The sequence below is a fragment of the Urocitellus parryii genome, chromosome 14, assembly GCF_045843805.1.
Source record: "Urocitellus parryii isolate mUroPar1 chromosome 14, mUroPar1.hap1, whole genome shotgun sequence".
NCBI lineage: Eukaryota > Metazoa > Chordata > Mammalia > Rodentia > Sciuridae > Urocitellus > Urocitellus parryii.
The window spans coordinates 41835432-41848690 of NC_135544.1; the positions used below are offsets into that span (position 1 = coordinate 41835432).

The 13259-nt window shown below is 39.3% G+C and overlaps 1 protein-coding gene across 1 annotated transcript in view; it reads left to right on the forward strand.

The window, feature by feature from the left end:
- Positions 1-9890, forward strand: part of Sh3rf1 (SH3 domain containing ring finger 1) — a 163052-nt gene extending 153162 nt beyond the window's left edge. The window contains exon 12 of the mRNA XM_026389753.2: positions 7525-9890. Coding sequence (XP_026245538.2) covers positions 7525-7693 — 169 coding nt within the window. The 3' untranslated portion in view covers positions 7694-9890. The remainder of the gene's footprint in view (positions 1-7524) is intronic.
- Positions 9891-13259: the final 3369 nt, after the last annotated feature.

Sequence of the window (13259 nt, forward strand, 5' to 3'; positions counted from 1 at the left end):
CTAGGAGTGTGTTAGGAGAGAAAATACACTTAATGAGACAAAATCTACTTGGATTATACAAACTGAGAATGAAATACTATTCATTACCCAGGAAAACACATCATGAAGAACCCTAAAAGCAGTGTGCTATTTTCACATCAAATAACAAACGTTTTGCTTTAAGTGCTGTTTCATTGTTTCTGTAAGTTTCATTCCCTCATGACCTGCATTTCATAAATGAAGCAAATTTTAAATTCATGGAAGTATTGCCTTTTTCAAAGCATTTTCTGTGTTACAGAACTGAGATCTTACTATAAAACACTATATTTTAAAATTACTTAAATTCACTTCACCATTGCATTTAAAAAAAAAATTTAAAGATGTTGATGGATCTTTATTTTATTCGTTTACTTATATGTGATGCTGAGAGTCGAACCCAGTGCTTCACACATGCTAGGAAAGCGCTCTACCACTGAGCCACAACTCCAGCCCCTCACCATTGCATTTTTAAAATTTATTTATTTATTTATTGCTGTGCTGGAGAGTGTCTGGCCTCCCACATGCCCAACAAGCATTCTACCACCGAGCCAAGTCCCCAGCACTTACCTTTGTCTTTCAGATAAGAGCCATGTGAACATTTGTACTCATCAAAATCTAAAGTCTTCATTTATATGATTTTGTGGCATACTTTTTTACTTAAACTATGAGGGCTGGGGTTGGAGCTTAGTGGTACAGCTCTTGTATAGCACAAGTGAGGCGCTGGGTTCCATCCTCAGCGCCACATTAAAATAAATAAATAAAAGGTATTGTGTCCATCTACAATTAAAAATAAATATTAAAAAAAACTATGAAGTGCAGGGGAGTGATATTGGCCAAATTTTATTGTTATATTGTGTGCATGTGCAAATATGTAATAGTAAATCCCATCATTATGTACAACTATAATGCACCAATTTAAAAATATGGGGAAAAAACTGAAAAACGGAAAAGAATAAACTTCAAACAACCTGTGTGCATGTAGTACAAAATGCACAGTGTATGTTTTTATAGTAAAGTTAAATAATAATTCTGATTCTTATAAAACCAGTTGAGAAATGAAACATTATCCTAAAAAAAGCGTCTCTTTCTTACACTTGGAATCATTCTTTCTTCCTCTCGTCTGTTGTGCTCTGGTAAAGCTTTGAAGTTGTGTCCTGACTTCACTTGATCTCCTATTTTGAGCGGCAGGCTTTTTTTTTTTTGCAGTGCTGTTACTCTGCTTTCCAGGGACAGGAGGTCCTGTCCCTGGAGATAGTCCAGTCCCTTGTGTACTTTCTTTTGGTCCCAAAGGCTCCCTGTTTCCCTCCAGGCGATGATCCTGCATTCCGTGAGGCTCGCTGTCCTCTTTTCTCTGTCATTTTGGTATTTGTGTGACTGTTTCCAGGGATGGTTCACTTGCCCAGACTCCCCAGGCCCTGACTCAGGCACTGGGAGCCTCCTGCCCCATTATGCATTCCTTTTCAGTTGCCAGATGTCCTCCGTCTCTGTGGCTTCTGCATTCCAGCCTTTTCCTCTTAAAGGGGCTCTTTTGGAACAGCAGGCTCCTGCTGTTCAGCGCTCCTGAAAAGGAGAAATTACTAAGGAAGACAGGTGATGGCGTTTCAGGGAGCAAGGGACGCACATCAGACAGGGAACATGGAGAATTGAATGATGGGACAGATGGGCTCGGGCACTCTGGAATTCTCTCACACGTTTTTTAATATAACCATTTCAATTTTTAGGAGTGGGAAATAGGTCTTTGGAGAAGATTTCTGCCCACGTTTATACTTTTATAATTCATACGTTCAGTGGAATATTAAACACAATAGCTGGCAGGACCAACTTCTCATAGCCCTTTACTTTCATACAGTGATGAGAATCGTATTTATTTAGCTTGGATTCTTAAGTCTGCCTGACTGTAAAAACGTAAGAAAATGGGCTATTATCCACCAGAAATGAATTTTTTAATAGAAAACTTCCAAGGAGAGCTGGGGATATAATCAATGGTAGGGGACTTGCTTAGCATGTGAGGCCCTGGGTTCAATCCCAGCACCAGGAAAAATAAAAAGCTACCAGGTATATAATTTAGAGATTACCTGTTTGCCTATTTCAAAAATTTTACCACAGCAAAAAGTATTTACTGCTTAATATGAAGGAAAAAATCAACTTTCATATCAGTATGATTCAGAAAGCACTTGAAGATGTTGTGTTTCCTTGATTGACAATATAAACATCAACAGTTCTTGCCCTCTCAAAATGCAGAAGCCCAGGGTTCTGTTGGTAGAACTTTTGCTGATTGATTTTCATAGAAATATTTTTAGTCTATAATCATAGAAATATTTTTAGTCTATAATATCGGGGCAATATGAGATAGGGATCCCTACAGATGATAATGAGAGCCAGCACCAAACCTCTCGAATCATGACCCATAAATCTCTAAAGTAACAGGAATAAATAAACAAATAAATAAATGAGTAAAGTTTGAAGTAAAGAGAGAAAGAAAGAAAGAAAGAGAAAAAGAAAGACGTGACTGGGGCTGCCAGTGCTGTCAATGGAGAGAAGCATTCATGTGATGTAAAGACTTAAGCAGTCTCATAATAAGGAAGGACGAACCTTGAAGTGTGTTGACAGGTCTCAGTGTCAGCTGAGGGAATTCTCTAAGGAACAAAAGGATTCTTTTGTGTTTGTGAGAGAGACTGAAGAAAACAAGCAAGAAATAGCGCTCTTTCCTGGAGGCAGAAAATGTATAATTGATGACAGCAGAAATAATAGAACAAATATTTTAGGCTCTATTTTAGGATTGAGAAAAAATAATTAGGAAATTGCAAAGAGAAAGTAGAAATAAAATATTTCAGAAGAAATGGCAAATAAAAGTATGTGTGACAGACCCCCCCCCCCCGTATACATACATACATATATGTATGTATGGCTTAGGGAGACACAGCAAGTCAGCTGTCTCTATGTATTTTTAAGTTTAGAAATTAAACTGATAATCACATACCTATAAGCCCATCTCCTAAATTGGAAAAGAACCTATGATCTTTGATCAGGGATTAGGCTAGAATACTTGGAAACAAACAAATTGGATATAGAAAGGCAGTCGGGCTTAACCAACATGATTAATTTCTGTAAGTCAGTGACAATGAACCCACTGGGTGAAGCGACAGACATAATTTACTTGGACTTTGAGCAAGCTACCAAGCCAGCTATCACGGTTTTGCGAGTGAAATGCGTAATTGGATATTAGACTGCTCTGGCAACTGGCAGAAAATAGTGATGGTTACTCACCCAGGCCGAGGTGACGGATTGAGCGGCTCCCAGCGTTACAGGGAGGCCAGTTTGGGCTAAACCAGGAGAGATTAGAAATGAAAATCTGAGAACTTCAGAGAATACAAGAAAAGCCAGAGGAATCAAGGAAATAGAAAATGTGTACTAATAAAATACGGGTGAAAGCTAGACTACTGTAGCCCAAACCAGGAGGTTTGGCACTGGATATCAGTGGAATTTCTTTACTTGGCAGCGAGACTTGTTTCTCTAATTTTACCCTGGTAACTGTCCCTGGAAGGTGAGTGAATCACACAACCATGCAAAGGCCCGATTGGATCTGAGCCACACCCCACACCTACACCTCAGTTCTTTGTGCAAAGAGATCAGGGGGAATTTTCTTCTTCCCTTTCTTTTTTCTACTATCTCCATTCTTTTTATTCATTTGTTCATCTCATTTTTTGAACTGTGGTAAAATGCAGATAAAATTTACCAATTTATCAATGTGCAATTTAGCAGCATCAAGTACATGTGCATTGTTTACCACCATTCCATTCACCACCATCCATCTGCAGAAATATTCACCGTCCCACCCTGAGACTCTGTATCCTTTAGCAACAACTCCCAGTCTGGGCTCCCATAGGCCCTGAGCTGCCATTCTCCTTCCCATCTCTGGGAGTGACTGTCCTGGATGTCTCACAATACTGTGTATGTCCTTTAGTGTGTGGCTTATTTCACTTAGCATGATGTTTTCAAGGTTCTTCTATGTTGTAGCAGGTATCTGGATTTCATTCCTTTTAAAGAAACATTTAAAATACATTTTAAAAAATAGCTTTACTGTGTGGTTAGGCCTTTGCATCATGGTGCACGCTTAACAATAATCACTATATATAACTCTACTTGGTAGTGTGAAACATAAAGTGAATTTAGCATCATCTCACCCCTCAAGCAGATTATGGTCTGGTAGAATAAATGAGACAGGGACACGGATGCTAATAATACAATGTAGACTGTGCTAAGTGCCATAAGAAATATACATGGAGGCCTCTGGGATTAAGTCAAGCATGAAATTACTTCCAGCCATGGGGCTGGAGATTTCATAGGGGAGAATTGGAGTAAGGCTTTGAGAGATTGATAGGGTGTGGATGGGCAGAGATGCTGTTAAAGAAATTCCCAGAGGAAGGAACCAACACGAGCAAGGTGTGGAGTGGGAGAAGCGGAGGCCATATCTGGGAAGCGTGTTCCAGCTTAAGGGGGTGTTTGGTACATTCATGGTGATAATGGCAGCTCTAGCGATAGAGATTAAGGCCAGATCATTGATGGCTTTGTGGACTAGTCTGAGGATTAACCTTACAGGCATTGGGGAGCTGTTAATGATTTTTCAGCAATGGGTAGCTACAAATAGAGTTGCCACTTAAGAATATTAAATGTGTAGGATGAATTGGAGACAGGGAGAGATTCAAGACAGGAAAGAAGTAGATGTTAATGAAGTCACCAACCAGGATGGTGACAATGATAATGAAGAGGAGTAGACTGGGTGGAAGTGGATCGGCAGGTGCCATGGAAGTCATGAACTCCCGAGATTTAGAACTGCCCTAAATCCCTGTTCACATAAAGACAGGCTTAATCCAAGTGAGGCAGAGGGCGGGGCACAGATGTGAATGAAGGGCCTCTGCAGCTGGGCCTTACATCTGTTTGTGAGTCTGTGAACCTTCTATTTGGCAAAGCTTTTTCAATGCCTGAGATAGTTGGCCTGTTGTGCCCAGAATTTGGCCACATGAGTCTGTATTAGAAAACTGTGCAAACCACCTCACAAGGCTCGAGGCCAGGATCTGAGCTGGAAGAATTCTGAGTCTGTCACTGCTGCACCTGGTAGTCTTCATACGATCAAGATTGTGTCACAGTTTCCATTATGCACATAGTTTCTCATTCCACCCCCTAGAGGTTTATAACTGAGCAATGAAAATTTGCTCCCACTGGGAACTTGGCAGGAAGATTATGTTCTTAGCCCAGCAGCAGTTCTAGTTCAAAAAATTTTTTGACAAAATTGGTTTAGTGCATTTTATAAAATGCAGATATTAATGTAATTCACTTAAATTTTTCAAACTATTCTGGTTCCATTTTACCTTTAAGGCAGCTCGCAGAAAACCAGTTAGAATTGGGTCTCATAAGAGATCTACTCTGAATATGTTTGGAATCATTTGTACTTTTTTTTTTTTTCTAGAATTGTAGAGCTTTACTTAAATTTTAACTTGCCTCAATAGGGAAGTACATCATTTCTTTTAACCCAGATTTTCAGCATATTGGCATCAGACCTGAGAAATCTCATCTGCATCCTTCCTTCAGATAAAGCCATAATGAATTCGTTTGTCAGAGAAAGGATTCTAAAACTTTGATCATTCTCAAGTTTCTGAAGTCTTAAAATTATCAAGAGATTCTTTAGGTTGTGGCCTGAGTTTCCTGATTAGAGGTCCATCCTTCAAACCTTACCTCCAAGAAGTGCCAGACTCCTGCCTACTCTTATATAAACCATATGATCATAGTGGGAGCTAATATTTTGGGGTTGAATTCTGTGTCAGTTGCCATACGAGGGCTTCATTCAAAGCATCTCATCATAGTCCTATTCTACGGATGTGGAAACTGTGACTAAGAAAGCTAAGATAACTGACCCAAAGTTAAGCAGCTCCATGTGTCCCTAAAAACTTGTCAGCCCACTCCCTAGGCTAAGGCTTTCCTCACAGTGCCAGGCCTCATCCCCAAGTCTGCGCTTGATTGAACCCTGACACATGTGTTTATAAATGCTTGTGTCTGAATTAGCTAACCCTTTCTAAACAGCTAACCCACCTCTGTGTTATACTTTTGCTTGGGTAGCCACATAGCCTTTGTGTGTGTGTGTGTGTGTATTAAATAGTATAATAGTCTTATATATGTATGGTCTTTGTAAATATAAGTGGATATGAATGACTGAGGTGATTCATTCATATCACTATTGGCTGGATAGTTTGGGGTTTTGGAAAGAGACTTCTGTTCCTTTACAATGCAGTGGCCTTGTGGGGATGTTGAGTGTCCTTACAACATGGCCGTTGATTTTTTCTCAGTGAATGATCCAAGAGAAAGTAAACTGGAAGCCACATACCTTTAATCATCTAGCCTCAGAAATCACATGCTGTCACTTTCATAATACATTATCAGTCAGACAGGTCATCCCTTTGTGTTGTGGGAGGAGCCTACACAAGTGTTGAGAATACAGGAAGGCAAGGATCGCTATAGCCCCAGGGGATGTTGGCTGCCATACACCACCATTCCCATCCCCCACCATTTGGTTGGAAAAAGCAAAAGGAGTAAAGGAAAGAAATATCACTGGATAAACAGAGAAGGCTAAAAGAATATAGAACCTAAACTAAGTTACCTTCCTCCGGCTTTCTTGGCTGCTGAATAATCCCATGCAGAGAGCCTCAGCAACAAAGGAAATATTAAATCAAGCTACTGGAGTGTCTAAGTGCTAACTCTACCTTTCCCACTGAGAGCTGAGTTGAGAAACAAGGAGAAATGGGCACAGATCTAAGACTAACAGAATGTCAAACTCATTAATGGTGGTGGTGGATTGAATCTGTGGCCACAGTCTCCTTTCCAAGTCTGGACCTTGGGCTACCTTTCCAACAGAGAATGTGGCTGTGTAAAGCAGATGAACTTCCTTAGCATTCCTGCCAAGTCCCAGAATAAGAGTTGCAAAGACACAGGCTTTCAGATGTACTGCCAGCAAGCAGGCCTGACCCTGACCCCTCTCTGGTTACAAGGTACGGCAGAGCAGAGCCCACTCAGCCTACTGAAAGCAAACAATTCGAAGAGGCTTGAACCCAGATGCTCAGCTATTCTCCCAGTCTCACCAAATAAATACACTCTTCTCTTCTTGGAGTAAAGGGCAGGACACTTCTCCTGGGAAATTGAATAAGACTTTTCGGTTTCCCAGTTTGTAGGGCCAACATATAAACACTGGGAGGGGTCAAATGGCTCTCCGGCATAGCACCCAGATAAACCAGTCTGGACCATCAGTAATGGACAAATGCACATATCCAAACACATTAATGCCAAGCAAATCTCTACTGACAGAGAAGAGCTGTATTTTGAGTTTTTACAGACCCTTATAAACAAATTCATGCTATTTCCTATTCTGTTTATTTTGAAGGCTCATGCAGATTGACAAGTGCACCATTCTTATCACTGCGTTGATGGCCTTAACCAAAGTCTCCCTCTCTCTTGTAGGCACCGGGTGGTGGTTTCCTATCCTCCTCAGAGTGAGGCAGAACTTGAACTTAAAGAAGGAGATATTGTGTTTGTTCATAAAAAACGAGAGGATGGCTGGTTCAAAGGCACGTTGCAACGCAATGGGAAAACTGGCCTTTTCCCAGGAAGCTTTGTGGAAAACATCTGAGGAGACAAACACTGGGGAGACTCAAAATCACATCACACGACAAAAGAGCACAAAGCAGTTTGATGGAAAGAGCACATCTGTGGACTTCGAAGGGTCAGAAGCTGAGCAGAGGGTTGGTATGTGGCTCCGGAGCCTCAGCACAGCCACGCCAGCCAGCAGAGCAAAGCCGGTGTCTAGGTTTCACCACTCAGTTGGGATTGTAAGGTGTGCCTTGTACTGAGCAACCTTTTTTTGTTTTTGAAAGATGTCTAACTAAAATGGACAATTGTTTACAAGGCTTAACTAATTTATTTGCTTTTTTTTTTAAACTTGAACTTTTCTTGTAATAGATAAATTCTTTGGATTATGATTTTAAGAAATTATTAATTTATGAAATGAGAGCCAAGGAGAAGCTGGATTATCTCCTATTGAGAGAGAGAGATTCGTTTTGATGTCGAATGCATCTTCCCTCCCTCACCCCTGCCCCCCACCATTATATTTTGCTTCTCTAAGACAGAATTGCCAGTTCTCTAATTTGGGTTTTCCTCTTTGGGAAACCAAACATAGAATTGAATCAGTATAGAGAGGGCCTGGGGTAGGGAGAAAAACGCAAGAGAAGAAAGGTTAGTGATCCTTTTTTTCTAGTTTGATCAGGAATCAACCTGAAGACCTAGTCCTCAATTTAATTTTATGGGTTTTTAAATTTCCCTAGAATGGAACCAGTGATAAGGGAAAACAAAGCACAAGCATTGACTAGAAATATATTCAGAAATAATATTTAGTTTTTATAACAGAAGCAGCTCAATTCATTGGTTGGAAAGTAGGGAACATTGACGTTGTACTCGCTGTCTTGAGAATGGCTATGAAATGTAATTTCCATTTTACGGCAAGTGATCTGCATGCCCAGGACACAGTAAAACGTTTGTGAGATGTGGTGGTAAGTGATGCGCTCGTGTTCGGGTCAAAGGCTGTAAGAAACACTGTGAAAAGTTTACGTTCATCCGTTGTGGCTCTTTCTCCGCGGTCTTGCATGTGTTGCCAAGTCCCACAGTAACATGGACTGTGCATGGTGTGTATAGTTCATTGCCGTTTTCTGCTGAGGTTAGTTTGCATTCAGCATTGACCGATGCAGGAGATGTAAAATAAACAGCACTCTCTACCCCACAGCCTCTCCTGACCAAGGTCTGCTGAGCACACTCGCTCCCTCTCTGGCTAAGGTGTCCATCAGCCATCACACAAGTCATGACTGAAAATGCTCTGTGTCCTCCCAGCAGACAGATGGAAAGGATGAGCGTATCCAGGAGGCTGCTCCTGAGGCCGTTCCTGGGAAGCTCTGGCGGGAAGGCTTGGCGGGAGCCAGTGTGCCCACACCTTACAATTGTGGCAGGATCCAGCTGAGCCTGCCTTTTTATATTTATATCCATTCGCTGATGTCATTGGCCTCTTCCACCGATTTCAGATTTCATTACGGTGCCACGCAGTCGTGGACCTGGGGAGTCCTAAGAACAAAAGGAGGGAAGGCAGCCTGGTGGTGAGGTTGTTACCACAGTTTTCTCATGGGAACTAAGTAAAGAAACAACAAACCTTATTTTTTTTTTTTTTTACACTTTTAAGAATTAATGCTGGGAAATAGAAACATGGACTTAAAAGTCTTCTTGCAATAGCAAGAAGTTTCATCGTCTTAAAAAGATATAGAATGTTGTTGAAAATGAAATCATTCCTAAGTTAACCATTTTTTTTATATAAAACACTGTACATTATGTTCCTGTGTGTTGAATTTTTTTTTAAAAAAAGTACTGGGATATTCATGTAATATATAAAGGTTGGTGAAATGAACTTTAGTTAGGAAAAAAAGCTGATGCCAGCTTTCATCTGTGTAAGTTGACACCAATGTGTCATAATATTCTTTATTTTGGGAAATTAGTGTATTTTATAAAAATTTTAAAAAGTAAAAAGACTACTACAGGTTAAGATAATTTTTTTACCTGTCTTTTCTTCATATTTTAAGCTATGTGATTGAAGTACCTCTGTTAATAAGTTTCCTGGTATAAAGTTGGTTAAAATTTCATCTGTTAATAGATCATTAGGTAATATAATGTATGGGTTTTCTATTGGTTTTTTTGGAGACAGTAGATGGATTTTGTAACAAGGGCTTGTTACACAGTGATATGGTAATGATAAAATTATAATTTATCATTCCTTTTCATGTTAATGATTTGAGGACTAGATAAAATGTTTCAAGATTAAAATTTGATGTTCAACCTTTATAAGTCCCCTGTGTCAGTTCTTAAAATTTTCCTTTTTTTTTTTAACCTAGGACACTTTTGACTTGATTTCTGTTTCATAAAAATTCTTTGCATACATCTCAAACAGCAGGTGTCTGCAAGCATCAGATTGGTGGTTATACACTTTACCTCTCCAACTAACAAAAACCCTTATTTGTTTAGTTCCTCCAAGAAGCTTGAAGTCTTCTGCAAAGAGTCTATAAGGTCTCACAAGATACTGCATAGCATCTCTGCTCCCCCTCCTCCTTCAGGGTTACTAAAGAGCCTAGTAAGTGCTAGAAGCCATGGGAAAGGTTGACCTTCAGCCAACCATATGAACTGTTGGGTCTCAACATGGCTTGGGGACCTAATCCTGAGACCTACCATGATTTTAACCTTCCATGAAATGAAAAGACCACATAATTCTTGTTAAAAAATATTTTTCCATTAACTCTTGCTTACTCTCAAATGACTTGTCAGAATTAAAAATCAGGCATCCCAGGTTGTATTGTGGCTTTACCAAAAAATCATCTGTGTAAGTCAGTTATTAGTTTTTCATATTACTGGTCTGTCTGTCCCACTGGGTAAGGTGAGATGCAAAGGAGAAAATGTCACTGTTTTGAAACTTTTAATTTTATTACATTTGTATGTGGCATTAAATTCATCTCTAGTTTCAAATATTTTATCTCACTTTATTAGAGTACACAATATATAGTAATGGAGTCTAATTGCATTCAGAAGGAAAAAAGGAAGGTGATATTTCCAACTGCTGTGCATTGAATTGCCTATGATAATAAGACAACCATTTATTGATTGATTGATTGACTGACTGATGGACTATTTAATTGATTGAGACAGTGTCTTCTTATGTTACCCAAGCTAGTCTCAAGCTCCTGGACTCAAATGATCTTCCTGCCTTAGCCTCCTGTGTAGCTGGGACTATAGGCACTCACTACTCCACCCAGCTTAAGACAACATTTTTATATCTTCACAAGTTCATGTGAATATTTTAATCCAGAACTATGAACAACACTGATATTCAAGTTTGGAAAGTGCTTTTAATATATGTTTAACTAAATTGTGCAACTCCAAGTATGTATGCATGTAAAAAAACTTTTTTTTACATGTGTTTTGAACAAGTTAAAGCAAGTCCTTATCAAGATGGAGTAAATGGTAACCAGCCAAAGTAAATGGTGACATTTTTAAAATACCCTGTCTCTAGTTTACAAATGAACATTTCTTTGACTTCCTATTACAGCTAACCCCTGAACAATGCAGGTTTGAACTGCATAGGTCCACATATATAAAGGGATTCTTTGTTTGGAGATTTGCAACAATTTGAAAAAACTTGTGCTAAACATCACAGCCTAGACCTGTTCAAACAAGAAAAAATTAGGTATGTCATGGTGTTTGAAGTATATGTAGATAACAGTTTTATTTTGTCACTTACTACCATAAATACATGCAAATCTGTTATTAAAAAGTTAAATTTTATCAAAACTTAAGCACACTGTATGTGGCCCCATTCACAGTTGAGAGAAATGCAAGCAAACGTAAAGATACGTTGTTATCTTTATATCATAACTGCATAAGATTAACTGTAGAACTATAATAATCTTGTAGCCACCTCCTATAGCCATTGCAGTGAGCTCAAGCATTAAGATTATCTGCTTAAAACTCTTGTGTGCTACTGATCATCTCCACGTGAGTGGTTCATCTTTCCAGGAAGTTGTGTGTGGCAGGAAAAAGCTATTTCTGGTGGGTCTCACTTTTTTTTTTTTGGCTATATGCAATACATGTAACATAAAAAGTATGGATTAATCAACTGTTAATGTTATCAGTGAGACTTCTGGTTGATAACAGGCTATTGATAGTTCAGTTTGGCGGGAGTCTAAAGTTACACTCATTTTTGACTCCATGAGGAGGTTGGTGCCCCTAAATTGTTCAAGGGTCAAGTGTAATTACTTTCCGATTTGGCTCATTGGATTTCCATTTCAGAAACACCATATGGATCTTACTCTTGCTAATTCTCATCGTTCTGCAATGATCCAGACTCTCAGTAACTAGGTTGAAGGGATATGCAACTGACATTAATCTTTTTTTATTTTCAGTCTTAGGGATTGAACCCAGGGGCTCATGTATGCTAGGCAAGCACTTTACCACTGAAGTATATATGCCCAGCCTTTTGAAATTTTATATTGAGACAGGATCTCACTAAGTTACCAGGCTGTCTTTGAACTTGTGATTTTCGTGTAGGAGGCACTGTGAACCACACAGGTCATGAGAAAGACTGAGGTGGGAGTAAAAAATAGGAGCAAAGGGAATGTTTATCCCACTGCCTTTATTGGGGGTTTCTGTAGGAAAGCCCAGGCAAGACAGGGTGAGCAATCAATAATTAAATAATTTCACCAGGCTTTAGACCATGGGGCATGGGGCCAGGACTTCTGCTACCTGGGACGTGATTTCCTCAGTCACCATAGCCACATTTTAAGGATTCACTAGCCACGCATCTGCAGCAAAAGAAAGACATAACTAATCATTGCCTTCCTGGTGAACATTCAGGTTATTTCCAATATTTTGATATTATAAGCAAGACTGAGATGAATATGATAGTATTATTTTATACTTCATTAACAGATGTATCTGGAAGACAAATTCTTAAAAATTAAAAGAGGTTAAGATATTTGTAATTTTGAAATTAGGTACTCCTTATTTTTATAATTGGATTTTATTTAAACTAATTAGATTTAAATGCAAAAAAAAGCCATAGTGACAGTAGCTACAGTATTAGGCAGTGCAGTTTTCGAGAAATGCTATTTGAGAAAGATCGTTCAAAGAAGCAAAAAACAACACAAAACACGGCATTGCTATACTGTATCTAGCTCTCACAGGGAGGCAATTTATACATTAAGGATTACAGAACTCAATGTGTTAGAAACGCTGCCAGATATGTGAAAACACTTAACTTTGAGCAATAGCATTTTTCTTCTTAATTTTTTTTTTTTCCTGAAGTGCTTGGGATAGAACCCAGGGCCTCACACATGCTAGGAAAGTGCTCTACACTGAGCTGCATTGCAGCCCAGAGATCCTTTCTTTAATTTTGAATGGCTTCTTCCTCCCCATGTGCTCCAAACAATAGGCAAAAAGATTAGATTTGATTAGAGAGTATTGGGGGAACCTAATGAAGCCTTTTTGGTTTGGCTGTGTGGACCATGATCTTCCAAGCAAGCAGAGATGCATATTCCCCAAATATCAGGGCATATCTCTTGCACATCTGTCTTGATTTTAACGTTGGCCGTGAGCTTTAGTCCATGTAGGGTCCC